The following is a 16,236-nucleotide window of genomic DNA, read 5'->3' on the forward strand; positions in this document are numbered from 1 at the left end:
GGTTCCTTCCAGTCTGGACACTCCACTGTCTAAATTCCGGGAAAATAGCTCCTTATCTTTTCCCTAAGGATTTCCAAGAGAAAGAAAATCATAGCTTCCTTTGGTGTTTACTAATGTCTCCTTGCAAATGGGGAAATCCTCCTGTTGTCTGACCTATATATATTTTACTGCAAATTGAACCAATTCCCTCCTATTCTACTTTTGAATGGTGGCAGACATTAAAACCAGAGGTCTCTAAGCTTTTGTGAAAAGCGCTTTATTGGGCTTCATTTGGAAGGTAACTTATCAAGTCTCTTAGCCACTTCTGGGACTGAGCTGATTAATGTGACTTGTTTCATTAACCGCCTCACAGATTGTTTTTAATCTCATTTTCTCTTTTCCCTCCCTGTTGCTGGATTCAACCACAGGCGTAGCTCAACTGTGAGGAAACAGGTAAGGGCCCAGCAAGAGGCAGGCTTGTCTGGCGTGAAATGGTTAGATCCCAGATATTTATGGAACTCCAGTGTGGATGGGACAGACACTTTTCTGACTTCATGCTTACATTTGGAATGTACCATTTAGTCATAGTATGTTTAATATTACGACAACTTCATCGATTTAGCGAGGGGGGCAGGGACTCGTTCCTCTCCTCTCTAGTCGTTTATGCTCTTACATACTAGAGGTCTGGTTTGACTGCAGCAGACTGTGCCAGAACTATCTTTGGTGCTACTTCTCTAGGAGACCGTGAAAGAGGCCTCACACTTCGTACATGGGTACCAATATGACAGTAACTCACAGCATCTAATCACCTAGACCAAGTTTGCAGGTTTTTGTTTGTTTGTTTCTGGTGGCATGGTCATCTTGGATGTATTTCTAAGACATACTAAAAATGTAAAGATAAGTCTGGTCTAGGAATGATAAGCAAGAGACGTTGAGCTCTGCAATTATGTGCATTATCTTCAGAGTTGTATTAAAATTTGACACTGAGCTGTAAGCAGCTAGCTCTCATGACCCACCTTAGGAGGGATCTTAGCTCGGCATGGGCAGTCCACATCAGTGGATAATCTAAACATCACTTGTGCTTGTTTAAAAAGGATTAATTGAAGTGGTTTTTTTTTTTTTTTTTGCAGTTGCAAATTGGACTTCCTAATTATACTTTATGGCAAATACTAAAATGGTTTTGTATCCCCTAAGCTCGTACCAGCTATGCAGCAGGCAGTTAGCAGAGAGGGGGTGGAGAGAGCTCAGAAATGTCTTTGTGTCTACTCAGGGGAAAGCTGATCCAGGCTTTAAAAAATCATTTTGGGTAATTCACAGTGGCTGTAGCCACAGGGAGTTAATGGAATGTAGAGGGCACATGGTTTCTGCCATGGTGGTAGCCCCTGCAGGGTCTTCAGCTGATCTCACTGCTTCAGCTGGCTGGGCAGTCCAGCTGGGGAAGTTGATAACATAGCCCGCACTTGTCTTAGCTTTGCTGTCTCTAATTTTTTTCCCTTCTCTATTTCGGATCTTCTTTTAATGAGAACACCATCAGATGCAATTACACATTTTTTAAATTATAAAGATGTCATTGCAGTTCTCTTTCCTCTTATTCCTCTTCTTTCTTTCTTCTTCCCCTTTCTTTCATAATTTCAGTTGAAACTAGAGAGGAATGGAGTGCCTCCCCGGGATCATTTATTACATTTAAAATTAATAGGTGGATATCTTAAAGAGGGAGCAAGGTTTTTTCCCCCCCCCTTCAAAAATAGGAACAGGATTGACCTTGAAGTTTGTTCCTTTCAGTTCCTGGACTGAAACTGAGCCTCCTACATATAGATGGAGCGTGGGTGCGACCACTCTGGCTGCAGGAGTGCCAAAGGCCACGGTTTGGCAGGTGATATGTGTCCCTGGTGGGGCTCATAATCAGAAAAGAATGGCACCCATCTGGTTTTCATCCTGCTGTGCCTAGGCAGTTGCAGGCAAAGCATATTTGCCAGGTGCTAGATTTGTGTAAGAGTTCTAGCATGCACCAGAAACCCCAATCAAGTAAAGACCTTGTTTTCATTCACTTTTTTTCCAGCAGTTCAAATCTAATGGTGGATCAGTGAAGAGTTTTTCTAAGATAGAAAGGTAAATAGTGAGTAATTTGGAAGAGGAATAATCTTGTATACGTAACCAGGAAATAAAATTTGTTTGGTTGTTTATGGCAAATCAGCCAAACAAGAGGAAGAACCGGGTAGCTTTTGCTTTTGAGTCTCCGCAATGTGTTCCAATCATTTTTGACCCTAGCAAAGCCTAGGTTCAGACCATCTGACTTTTCTTCAAAAAGAGATGCCTCAACTGCTGCTTCCAAGCATTCCCTGCTCCCGTCAAGCCCAGAATTTTCTCATTCCTATTACTTCCGTATCTTGTTTGCTGGCCCATCTTTCTCTGTTCCTCGAAATGTAAGCATTTCCCCAAGGCTTGGTCCTCTTTTGACTTCCTTCCATATTCTTTCCCTTGTCACTTGTGTTGCCTTAGATGATTCTGTCTCTTTTCTCTCCTTCCCGAAGCATCCACTTGTTCTGTAACGTTGTCGTTCTGAGTCTTTGGATCTAAGTCCTAACTGATGGGCAGGACGTTGATGCTCAGGAGTTGCAGTGGCACCTGCTACCCTCAGCATCCATCTCCTCACCTTCCCACCACATTTTCAGTTCCTTAGCACCTCCCCTTACTTCTCAACTCTTATGGGGACCCTCTATTCTTCACAATCCCTGAAGCCCCACATCTTATCTTTGATGCCTCTTTTTTCCTTATTACCCACATCTAATCAGGGGTCAAGACTTGTATTTTCTCCCTGGTGAAAACGTAAATCTAACAAATGTAACAAAGATCAGTACCTGGCAAAAATCCTAACTCTCTCCCGTGTGAGAAATTATGCCAAACAATGACATATTTAGACATTATCTAGCCACCTTCTTGATTGCTTTCCCCTGCAAATCACTGGACCCCTGCTTTACTATCTCTTCCAAGTTATGTTTGCTACTTTTCTCCTTCCACTTTTGGTTTAAAGTTCCTTTAATCTGACTGAATGGGGATTTGACCCGATCGTCCTTCAAGGGCCCTTCCAACCCTGGGGTTAAATGACCAAAAATATTATGAACAAAAGAATTAAACTGACATTGATTCTAACACTGGAGGAGGGAAGGAGAGAGGAAGAAAGGGAGAGACAGACACTGAATAAGAACACACATAGACGCTGCTCAGTCAGTAGTATGCAAGATCTATGGTGAAGTGAGGGTCTTCACCAGGGCATGTCCTGGGGAAATGGATTCACTCGGAGCTCAGAAACATTACAAGGAGAGAGTCTGAAGCCTTCATGGCTTTGTCCTTGCAATGTCCTTTGTCCTTTGTTTTCACTGGACTCTGACTTAAGCTCCACTGGAGCAGTGGGGACTAGGAAAATACTCCTCTGCAGTAGGACAGGTCATCTCTGGCCCACTCTTGTCTGCCACAAATTATCCTCTGGGCTACTTCTGGTAACCATGGACATGCAGGTTAATGTCTTTGATGCCTTGCTTTCTGCAACCCTGCATGCTTCCCTTTAGCTATCATTGATACTCCTTTTACCACAAGTTTAGGCAGAATTTTGCACTCACGTAACTTATTGAAACCATAACCTGTGAGCTTCCCAACCTCCCTCCCTCTGGGTCTTAGGACCAGAAAAACTTTACAATCCCTCATATCACTGTCCTCATTATCACCGCTACTACTGTTTGTGAATGAAAAGTATAATAACAATGTTTGTTAACATAAAAAGACCTCCAAAAAATTAGGTTTGGGGTTTTTTTTATAGTGGAACCCAGTTTCTTCATTAGTGTAAGGAAGAGCTGACAAAGATTCTTCCTCTGAGACCAGCCTAGGCTGACTGGTAGAATTTACTGATGGCAACAAGAAGGCAGACACCGGCTACTGAAGCTGGAGAGCTGGAGGAAGCAGACGGGTCTGGGGGTCATGAGACGAGCATTTGGGTCTCTGAGACCTTCCTGACGCCAGCTGCACTTTGGTACACAGTACGTCCTCTGGCAGCATCCTGGCTTCCCAGCAAGCTCAGGAGCTGGAGGCCATGCCAGCTCTTCTCTCAGCCTGGCATCTTCATGAGACCCAGCTGCTTCTCTATTAGGGGCCAAACCCCCGGCTACAGTTGAAAATTTAGGGCCGGGGGAGAGGCACAAACAAACCTGTGAAATGGGCAGAAGCCCCAGGACCCATCCTACTGGAGAACCCAGTCTCTGTCCTGAACATCTAAAGCCCTTTCTAACTAGGATTAAGGTCCCTCTGCCTGGTCCCTTCCTTCCCTGTAACTGAGTGATTGTGCATTTAGCTGCACTAGAAAACCCTACTGGTTTTCAGTAATATTTGGTATTCACACCTGACTATGTTTGCCAAGCTCCTAGGATGCAGTATGGGTGGTAGTGAGATGCTCAGTCTCAGGGGGAGACTGCCTGGGTTTGAATCCTGGCTCTTCTCCTTAGCAACTGTGTCACCGTAAGCAGCTATTTCACCTTGCTAAGCCTTCATTTCCTCACTTGTCAAATGAGGATAATAATAGTACACATCCCACAGGGTTGTTACCAGGACCAATCTATCTAAAGCACTTAATACCCAACACCTCTATAAATTCTTTTCTAAATGCTAAGCACTGTGTTCATGTGCCAATAGGAAATATTACTCTCCTCACCACCAATCCCCCTCCCCAGTTTGTAGATACCAAATTAAGGCCAAAAGAAGTTAAATAAATGGCAGGATTGTAGAGCAAAAATGGCAGAGCAAAGATTGATATCTGGGAGACCTGCTGCTTAAGTTAGTACCAATTAGTTTCCACTATTTCCAAGAGTTAGGTTTTTTCTTTCTTGCCTTTTATGCCAAACAAACCCCCTCTCTGATGCTCCCATTGATTCATTCTGCTACCTTCCACTGATATTAATTGAGCACCTGCTATATGAGAGCATCATGGCCAGAGCTGGACACCAAGAACTGACATAGGATCTGCCCTGTGGAACTCGAGCTATAATGGTGACAAATGCAAACAAATATTCATACCCACACAATTAAGTCACAATCAGGCTGTGAAGGCCAAGTACAAGGTGCTGAGACCCCATAGACAGGGGCTCTGATCTCATCCGGGGAGTCTGGAAAAGCATCCCTGAGGAAGTGATACTTGCACTGAGACCCTGGGGGTGGGGGTCCGGGGTGAGGAGAGCATTCCAGCAGCTCACGCAAAGCCATGAGCAAAGGAGGCCTTACTGAGGAGCGGAAGGAAGGCCAGTGTGGCTGAAGCAGAGTGGGAGGAGGAGCAGAAGGAGACAAAACTGGAGGCTAAGACAGGACCCCAGACACAAAAGGCTGCTACAGAAAGTAGCGAGAAGTCCTTGAAAGAGTTTAGCCTAGAGAGTAAACGATGGAATGTGCACCTTTAAAGATCATCTAACCAATATGAGGGAAGAAAAACTGGTTTGGAGGACGACAGGGATGGGAATGGAGATACTGGTGGATTGGACTGGGTTGGTGGCAGTAGAGATGGAGAGAAATAAATAGATTTAGGAGGCAAACTTGACAGAATATATGTATGTATTGATTGATTATATGGCTGCGGGGGGGGGGGGGAGCGTGGGATAAAAATGATCAGTTTCATATAGGACGCGCTGAATTTAAGACATCGGTATGAGGCATTCCAAGTAGATGTTTGTGCACGTGCTTTGGAGCGTGGATGCCAGGCTGGATGCTTCTTGTGGACCAGCCACTGATCCAGCTGAGACAAGATCCACACGGTTTTGGCTCATTTTCTCTGACCCTGGGCTATCTCTCTTTGAAGATTCTAATGTTGTGTTTCTTTGGCTTTTTAGGATTCCAGCCAGGCAATTCCTTTGGTGGTAGAAAGCTGTATCCGGTTTATCAGCAGACACGGTAAGCAGGATTACAGCCTTGCCCATATTTGTGCAAGAACTGGGAAGAACTTCCAGGAATTCTTTATAGAGTAAGAATAGAGATTGACTTCCCATCCTGACATTCTCCAAAGAGGAATAAAATCTTATTTGTTCACATAATGTTTGCTACCTCAGGATGGCCACACCTAGACATTGAGAGAAAAATATCACGTATTTTTGACCCCCAGGTGCCTTAGCCACTTACCACACTCCCTTTTCTAGCTTAGAGTGAGTTTTAAATTATAGCTGTTATGTGAGTAAGTCTAGCTGGTCCAATGTGGTGACGCTAGTTTCGCCATTACTCACCGTCTTTGCCCATGTTGGTATCTCCCACTGCATAGGCTGGACCTTTGTGTCACATTGGCTTTCTGCAGCAGACTGCTTTGAAAACAAGCTCCTTTTACAATATTGCATTGACTCCTGATAACATTCAGTTTTTGTTCTAGTTTGGTCTCACTGTTTAGGACATCTCCAGAGCTCAGTTAGTAGCTGCTCTTAAGGTTGTAGCCAACATTTGAGAGTCTGGCAAGGCTGGCTCCTTCTCAACCTAAGTCACGCTGTCTTCTGCTTGGATGACGCTGAATCTCATAAATCCATTCCTCACCAGCTCCTAGGCTGGTTGGACAGAATTTAGGGAAAGAGATGAATTGAGCCTTCCAAGTGTAAGAGTGTTTAGAAAACACAGATATCTGAGCAAGCACCATGAAGATTTCTAGGAACTGGGCATCAGAAATTGTTTTTAGATGTTATCCTGCCTAGTTATAAGTAAAGTGACAGAATGACCTTCTTGGCGCTAAGGAGGTATGTAGATGATCGCTGGTCTCAATTCAGAAGCAGCCGTTCTCTCCCTTCCTCTCCTTCCTCTCTCCCAATAAACTGGGGCATTGCTTGGGTTTATTTTTGGAATAATAATTATGTTAGCATGTTTACGACTTATGCCATTCTAATCAGCTACAATTTTTTCATTGTATCTCCATCCACCAGAAGTAACAGCATTGTATAGCACTCTTGAACAGTCAACAATATTTATTCAAGCCCCTGATCGGTGCTGGGCACCATGCATTGCCAAATAGGAAAACAAAAACAGGGGTAACCCTGTCTTTACTTGGTTTAAGACGCAGTTGGGAGAAAATAAATAAGCAAGTAAAAGTTAAATAAAAAGAGATAAGCTGTAGTAATTCAGAATAGCAGTATAAGAAATTTCACAAGATGGTAATGATTAATAGTGAAGCAGTTGGCAAAGATAAGTCCAAACTGAGTTCAGGGGAGGAGGAATTATCTGTGCCTAAAGGACAATAGGAACAAGAGAGTCTGAACTCGGATCCTGTCATCCATACATTCTGTTCATTCATTCATTCAGCAAGCACACATCTTCCTCAGCTTATGATAGGGTTATATCCCGATCAACCCATCGTAAGTTGAAAATATCTAAAGTCGAAAATGCATTTAATACACCTAACCTGCAAGCCTTATACACAAACATGTATAGCTTAGCCTAGCCTACCTTAAACGTGCTTAGAACACTTATATTAGCCTACGGTTGGGTAAAATCATCTAACATAAAGCCAGTTTTATAATAAAGTGTTGAATGTCTCATGTAATTTATTGAATACTCTACTGAGTGAAAAACAGGGTGGTTATCTGGGTACAGAATGATTGTAAGTGTATCGTTTGTTTACCCTCGTGTTTGCATGGCTGGCTGGGAGCTGCAGCCCATGACTGCTGCCCAGCATCACGAGAGAGTACTGTACCACGTATCAATAGCCCAGGAAAGATCAGATTCTACTGGATGTGTATCGCTTTTGTACCATCGTAAAGTCGAAAAGTCTGAAGTCAAACCATTGTAAGTTGAGGACCGTCTGTGTGTATATTGATTGCTCATTGTGTACCAAGAAAAAGTTACTGTGTTCATGAACCTTACATTCTACTAAAGGACCAATAAATAGATGATCAGTTGATAAATAAACAAAGTAATATATATCAGGTGTTGGTGAGTGTCATGAAGAAAAATAAAGCAAGGTGAGGAGAAGGAGAATGGAGAGGGGATACTGTTCTGGGTGGATTGTTCAGGGAAACTATTAAGTCACCCAAGAAGGTGGCATTTGCCATCCTGAAGGAAGTCAGGGAGTGAGCCACATGGGTATCTGGGGAAGAGTGTTCTGGGGAAAGGAAACATCACATGCAGAGATCCTTGGCATATGCAAGGACCAGCACGCAGGATGCCAGTGTGGCTGGAGCAGAGTGAGTGGAGAAGAGAGTGGCAGGAGATGAAGCCAGAGGCCAGACTCTTAGAGTTTTGTCGACTAAGGTAGGTGTTTGGATTTTATTCTAAGTGAGTGGGACGCTGTTGGAGAATTTAAGAACAGGGAGTGATCTTTCTAAAGGATTCCAGGCTGCTGTGTAGAGATAAGACCATAGGAGGAAATAGGAGGCTGCTGCAGTAGCCCAGGGAAGACATGGCATAGGGCATCAGCTGTGGAGTTGTTGAGAAGTGGATGGGTTCTGGATATCGTGGCTTGAATGTACTGTCCCTGCCCCTGTACAGGCACAGTACATGCGGAAACCAAAACTTAGCATATTTCTGTAGTGAGGCTCTGGGGAAACAGGTATGCTCACATATTGCTGATGGGAATGCAAACCCATACAACCCTTTTGGAGGGGAATTTGACAACGTCTAACAAAACTACATATGCACTGATCTGATCCAGCAGTCCTTCTAGGAATTTACCATGAAGATACACCTCCAAAATACGAAAGTACATTTGCATAAGGTTATTTATTGCAGCCTCATTTGTAATTGCAAAATATTAGAAACAAAACAACCTAGGGCTTCCCTGGTGGCGCAGTGGTTGAGCATCTGCCTGCCAATGCAGGGGACACGGGTTCGAGCCCTGGTCTGGGAAGATCCCACATGCCGCGGAGCAACTAGGCCCGTGAGCCACAGCTACTGAGCCTGCGCATCTGGAGCCTGTGCTCCGCCACAAGAGAGGCCGCGATAGTGAGAGGCCCGCGCACCGCGACGAAGAGTGGCCCCCACTTGCCGCAACTAGAGAAAGCCCTCGCACAGAAACGAAGACCCAACACAGCCATAAATAATAAATAAATAAATAAAATTTAAAAAAAAAAGTAAATCTCAAAACAACCTAAATGCCATACATGGAAGAATAGATGAATAAACTATGGTATATGCACACAGTGGGAAACTATGCAGCTGCAAAAAAGAATGAGGAAGATGTCCATGAAATGACCTGGCGAGATTGCCAGGATATATTGTCAAGTGGAAAAAGCAAAGGGCAAAAGAGTATCTATAGCATGCTGCCTTTCATGTAAGAAAGAAGAGGGTATAAGAATATACATGTGCCTTGTCACTTCTGCAAGAAGAAATACAGGAAGGATGAATCCAGAAACTAATATTTGACTGGTTATTTACATGAATGGGTCAAAAGAGTGAAAAGAATGGGGGAATGAGAAATGGGAGAAGAGTGACATTTCTCTGAGTATTCCTTTTTGTGTAATTTTGACTTTTAGAACTACATGGGTGTTTTCCATACTCAAAAGATAAATAAACAAATATATAAAACAAGGATGTGGGTAAAACCTCAAATGGAATACAAAAGGTAACAAATAAACCTAACTGTATTACAGATGAATAACATAGGCACACTGAGGAGATGAGGAAGAAAATAATCTAAGTTTCTTTGAAAAACAGTATTTTGATTATATACTGTAAGTCTAACAACAAAAAGAACTGTAAACAAATAATGCACAGTAGTTGGTAATTGTTTATATCACAGGGTGGTGAGCTAGCAATTCTGAAGCCATTTTATGTGTAAATATTATAAGATGAAGCAAATAAATATATTGTTGATTTAAAGAAGAAAAAAAAAACCTTAGTATATAGTAGCTGTTCAAAAAACATTTGTTCAGGGAATCCCCTGGTGTCCAGTGGTTAGGACTCCACGCTTCCGCGACAGGGGGCACAGGTCCAATCCCTGGTCAGGGAACTAAGATCCCGAAAGCCGTGTGGTGTGTCCAGAAAAAAAAAAATTGTTCAGCAAATTGAATTTTTTCCCCCAGATAGGGACTTAAGGTATTCCTGAACTCCCTAAAGATGATGGATAAAATGTTTGTATATGTGCATTTAGTGAGGATAGGGTCCATAACTTTTGTCAACCCCAAACACATCTGTGGCCCACCAACTGCCAACATTTGCACATCCTCGCTATCTTCATGTTCCCTGGGAGGTAGATGTTCTAGTCCCCATTATACAGATGAGAAAGCTGAGGCTCACTTGTAAATGGTGGGTCCAGGTGATCCAGGAAGACTTAAAGGAAGAGAAGGGATGTGAGGAACAACTGAGACTCGATCAGGATGGAAAAACCCCACCATTTTCGTGAGGAAAGGAGCAGAGACATGTGAGCAAGACGTGGTGTTGTAGCAATCATTTCAAGACTTCTCTAGGAGAGCAACTCTGGGCAACAGCTGGATCCAGCGCAAAATGGAAGGTTTTGTGCCGTTTCCAAATAACTTACCCAAGTCTGATTGGCTTTATACTTTTATGTTAGTGAGCACTAAGGAAAAATGAGAAAGGTCATGCATGTGTCAGCTTGGTTATGTGAGGCCTTACCTGCGTTATAATAAAAAGCCAAGTGCTTTTCCCCTTCACTTTCTGGAAACCGACCATTTATTAATGTTCCTACTTTCAGAATCATCAGATTAGACACTCTAAAGATTCTATCTGTTGAGCAAGAACACATGTTGGCCCTTCTAAAGCCTGGGTTCTCAAAGGGAAATGGAAACCAGACAGAAAGGGACCTCGGTGTGCCTCAGGCCTGCTGCCTGGTTTCCAATAAGCTCTCCTCTGATTTCTTCTTGTTCTGGGCCCGTGGGCCACATTGGCTTGTCCTTGATGTCTAATCTACCAAAAGTACCGAGATGATCCTCTCTCAGCAAACTGTTGGCTGCACCAATGAGACTGAGTAGCCTGGTCCCTGAGATGACAGTTCCTTATATTATACTGTGTTTTCGTCGAGTCGCTGAGTAGATGACTGTTTCTGTCAGAAACTTGCTGTTTACATTCTTTGTTTATACGGCATTATCTGGCTGTCACACCCCATTGGTAACTAATATGGTACTGTTACACTGGGGTCTTAACATTGCCTGCCATTCTGTGAGGGATATTCTGGAGATTCCCCTAGAGGAACAGACAACTTAAGTCCTATTACAAGCCAGGTAATTAAATTCCCCCTGCTTCCTTCTTACTATTGCTACAGTTGGGTTCGGGATTCAGTCCTGGCCTGTGTGGTTTACTGCAAAGGTCTAGCTGATAGAATCCAGTCACCACTACCACACCACCCCCATCAAGAGGGGAGTCCTAAAACAGTGGACAAAATGTAGCATTATTCTATTTTGCTTTCCAAAGAAGAAATTTGTTTGAGATTCAAGAATTTTGATGGATCGTGCTGTAACAGAGGGACTTTGACAAAATGTCCAAGTTTGAGCCACGGTGCTCTTGAGAAAAACCGGACAGGCCTGATATGATAAAAGATGCTAGCTCAGTCCAGCCCCTGGGCTCATGCTTCCTGGATCCCTCCCCAGTTCTGAGTTGCATGTGGGGTGCTCTCTGTGAGCCGTATCCACCGTCAGACTGACAAATGGGATCCCCCACCCTCTGTGCTTTCACTCCAATAGGACTCACAAGCCTGGCATTGAGGAATGAGTACATGATTGCAGCCAGGAAGCCTGGGCCCCTGGATCTGGCTCTTATCACCTGTATAACCTAATGCTGGTCATCCCTTATCAATCCCCTCACCTAGAAAATGGGCTTGCTGGTAACCCCTGCTTTATGTGGCTCTAAGCACATAAGCAATCACCACACATGCATTAATTTTCTATTATTATTTTTACCCTAACAAACTTCAAAAAGACATCGTTTTCATGCACATTATTCTAGTGTGGCATTGAGGCATGTTGCCTTTAGAGTCAAACTGCAGTCAAGGACCAGTGGCTGGCACAGTGCCTGCAATGCAGTGCCTGATCACTTGTCTTTTCATGTCCTCCCTTTTTCTTTCTTTCTCTGTTTTTTTTTAATTTTACATTTGAATATGGTTGACTTACAATGTTGTGTTAGTTTCAGGTGTACAGCAAAGTGATTCAGTTATACATATACATGTATCCATTCTTTTTCAGATTCTTTTCCCATATAGGTTATTACAGAATATTGAGTAGAGTTCCCTGTGCTATATAGTAGGTCCTTGTTGATTATCTATTTTATATATAGTAGTGTGTGTATGTTGATCCCAACCTCCTAATTTATCCCTCCCCGCCATCTTTCCCCGTTGGTAACCATAAATTTGTATTCGAAGTCTGTGAGTCTGTTTCTGTTTTTTTTTTTTTTTTTTTTTTTCACTTTGGGAAATTTTATTTTATTTTTTTTTTATTTTTTTTTTTTTCTTTAAACATCTTTATTGAAGTATAATTGCCTTACAATAGTGTGTTAGCTTCTGCTTTATAACAAAGTGAATCAGTTATACATATACAATAGGTTCCCATTTCTCTTCCCTCTTGCATCTCCCTCCCTCCCACCCTCCCCATCCCACCCCTCTAGGTGGTCACAAAGCACCGAGCTGATCTCCCTGTGCTATGCGGCTGCTTCCCACTAGCTATCTATTTTACATTTGGTAGTGTATCTATGTCCATGACACTCTCTTACCCTGTCCCATCTCACCCCCCCCCCTCCCCATATCCTCAAGTCCATTCTCTAGTAGGTCTGTGTCTTTATTCCCGTCTTGCCACTAGGTTCTTCATGGCCTTTTTTTTTTTTTTTCCCTTAGATTCCGTATATATGTGTTAGTATACTGTATTTGTTTTTCTCTTTCTGACTTACTTCACTCTGTATGACAGACTCTAACTCCATCCACCTCATTACAAATACCTCCATTTCATTTCTTTTTATGGCTGAGTAATATTCCATTGTATATATGTGCCACATCTTCTTTATCCATTCATCTGTCGATGGACATTTAGGTTGCTTCCAGGTCCTGGCTATTGTAAATAGAGCTGCAATGAACATTGTGGTACATGACACTTTTGACCTATGGTTTTCTCAGGGTATATACCCAGTAGTGGGATTGCTGGGTCGTATGGTAGTTCTATTTGTAGTTTTTTAAGGAACCTCCATACTGTTCTCCATAGTGGCTGTATCAATTTACATTCCCACCAACAGTGCAAGAGTGTTCCCTTTCCTCCACACCCTCTCCAGCATTTTTTGTTTCTAGATTTTTTGATGATGGCCATTCTGACCGGTGTGAGATGATATCTCATTGTAGTTTTGATTTGCATTTCTCTAATGATTAATGATGTTGAGCATTCTTTCATGTGTCTGTAGGCCATCTGTATATCTTCTTTGGAGAAATGTCTATTTAGGTCTTCTGCCCATTTTTGGATTGGGTTGTTCGTTTTTTTTGTTATTGAGCTGCATGAGCTGCTTGTAAATCTTGGAGATTAATCCTTTGTCAGTTGCTTCATTTGCAAATATTTTCTCCCATTCTGATGGTTGTCTTTTGGTCTTGTTTATGGTTTCCTTTGCTGTGCAAAAGCTTTTAAGTTTCATTAGGTCCCATTTGTTTGTGTTCTTATTTCCATTTCTCTGGGAGCTGGGTCAAAAAGAATCTTGCTGTGATGTATGTCATAGAGTGTTCTGCCTATGTTTTCCTCTAAGAGTTTGATAGTGTCTGGCCTTACACTTAGGTCTTTAATCCATTTGGAGTTTATTTTTGTGCATGGTGTCAGGGAGTGTTCTAATTTCATACTTTTACATGTAGCTGTCCAATTTTCCCAGCACCACTTATTGAAGAGGCTGTCTTTTCTCCACTGTATATGCTTGCCTCCTTTATCAAAGATAAGGTGACCATATGTGTGTGTGTTTATCTCTGGGCTTTCTATCCTGTTCCCTTGATCTATATTTCTGTTTTTGTGCCAGTACCAAACTGTCTTGATTACTGAAGCTTTGTAGTATAGTCTGAAGTCAGGGAGCCTGATTCCCCAGCTCCATTTTTCGTTCTCAAGATTGCTTTGGCTATTCGGGGTCTTTTGTGTTTCCATACAAATTGTGAAATTTTTTGTTCTAGTTCTGTGAAAAATGCCAGTGGTAGTTTGATAGGGATTGCATTGAATCTGTAGATTGCTTTGGGTAGTAGAGTCATTTTCACAATGTTGATTCTTCCAATCCAGGAACATGGTATATCTCTCCATCTATTTGTATCCTCTTTAATTTCTTTCATCAGTGTCTTATAATTTTCTGCATACAGGTCTTTTGTCTCCTTAGGTAGGTTTATTCCTAGATATCTTATTCTTTTTGTTGCAATGGTAAACGGGAGTGTTTTCTTAATTTCACTTTCAGATTTTTCGTCATTAGTGTATAGAAATGCAAGCGATTTCTGTGCATTAATTTTGTATCCTGCTACTTTACCAAATTCATTGATTAGCTCTAGGAGTTTTCTGGTAGCATCTTTAGGATTCTCTATGTATAGTATCATGTCATCTGCAAATAGTGACAGCTTTACTTCTTCTTTTCCGATTTGGATTCCTTTTATTTCTTTGTCTTCTCTGATTGCTGTGGCTAACACTTCCAAAACTATGTTGAATAACAGTGGTGAGAGTGGGCAACCTTGTCTTGTTCCTGATCTTAGTGGAAATGGTTTCAGTTTTTCACCATTGAGGACAATGTTGGCTGTGGGTTTGTCATATATGGCCTTTATTATGTTGAGGAAAGTTCCCTTTATGCCTACTTTCTGCAGGGCTTTTATCATAAATGGGTGTTGAATTTTGTCGAAAGCTTTCTCTGCATCTATTGAGATGATCATATGGTTTTTCTCCTTCAATTTGTTAATATGGTGTATCACATTGATTGATTTGCGTATATTGAAGAATCCTTGCATTCCTGGGATAAACCCCACTTGATCATGGTGTATGATCCTTTTAATGTGCTGTTGGATTCTGTTTGCGAGTATTTTGTTGAGGATTTTTGCATCTATGTTCATCAGTGATATTGGCCTGTAGTTTTCTTTCTTTGTGACATCTTTGTCTGGTTTTGGTATCAGGGGTGATGGTGGCCTCGTAGAATGAGTTTGGGAGTGTTCCTCCCTCTGCAATATTTTGGAAGAGTTTGAGAAGGATAGGTGTTAGCTCTTCTCTAAATGTTTGATAGAATTCACCTGTGAAGCCATCTGGTCCTGGGCTTTTGTTTGTTGGAAGGTTTTTAATCACAGTTTCAATTTCAGTGCTTGTGATTGGTCTGTTCATATTTTCTATTTCTTCCTGGTTCAGTCTCGGCAGTTTGTGCATTTCTAAGAATCTGTCCATTTCTTCCAGGTTGTCCATTTTATTGGCATAGAGTTGCTTGTAGTAATCTCTCATGATCTTTTGTATTTCTGCAGTGCCAGTGGTTATTTCTCCTTTTTCATTTCTAATTCTATTGATCTGAGTCTTCTCCCTTTTTCTCTTGATGAGTCTGGCTAATGGTTTATCAATTTTGTTTATCTTCTCAAAGAACCAGCTTTTAGTTTCATTGATTTTTGCTATTGTTTCCTTCATTTCTTTTTCATTTATTTCTGACCTGATCTTTGTAATTTCTTTCCTTCTGCTGGCTTTGGGGTTTTTTTGTTCTTCTTTCTCTAATTGCTTTAGGTGCAAGGTTAGGTTGTTTATTCGAGATGTTTCCTGTTTCTTGAGGTAGGCTTGTATTGCTATAAACTTCCCTCTTAGCACTGCTTTTGCTGCGTCCCATAGGTTTTGGGTCGTCGTATCTCCATTGTCATTTATTTCTAGGTATTTTTTGATTTCCCCTTTGATTTCTTCAGTAATCACTTCATTATTAAGTAATGTATTGTGTAGCCTCCATGTGTTTGTATTTTTTACAGATCTTTTCCTGTAATTGATATCTAGTCTCATAGCGTTGTGGTCGGAAAAGATACTTGATACGATTTCAATTTTCTTAAATTTACCAAGGCTTGATTTGTGACCCAAGATATGATCTATCCTGGAGAATGTTCCATGAGCACCTGAGAAAAATGTGTATTCTGTTGTTTTTGGGTGGAATGTCCTATAAATATCAATTAAGTCCATCTTGTTTAATGTATCATTTAAAGCTTGTGTTTCCTTACTTATTTTCATTTTGGATGATCTGTCCATTGGTGAAAGTGGGGTGTTAAAGTCCCCTACTATGATTGTGTTGCTGTCGATTTCCCCTTTTATGGCTGTTAGTACTTGCCTTATGTATTGAGGTGCTCCTATGTTGGGTGCATAAATATTT

At 41.8% G+C, this 16,236-nt stretch overlaps 1 protein-coding gene across 1 annotated transcript in view; it reads left to right on the forward strand.

The window, feature by feature from the left end:
* SRGAP2 (SLIT-ROBO Rho GTPase activating protein 2) overlaps positions 1-16,236 on the forward strand; it is a 240,937-nt gene that overhangs the window by 191,297 nt on the left and 33,404 nt on the right. Inside the window, 2 exon segments of the mRNA XM_036848932.1 lie at positions 408-432; positions 5,844-5,904. Of these exon segments, the coding sequence (XP_036704827.1) occupies positions 408-432; positions 5,844-5,904 (86 nt within the window).

This window comes from Balaenoptera musculus, chromosome 1, assembly GCF_009873245.2.
Source record: "Balaenoptera musculus isolate JJ_BM4_2016_0621 chromosome 1, mBalMus1.pri.v3, whole genome shotgun sequence".
Classification (NCBI taxonomy): domain Eukaryota; kingdom Metazoa; phylum Chordata; class Mammalia; order Artiodactyla; family Balaenopteridae; genus Balaenoptera; species Balaenoptera musculus.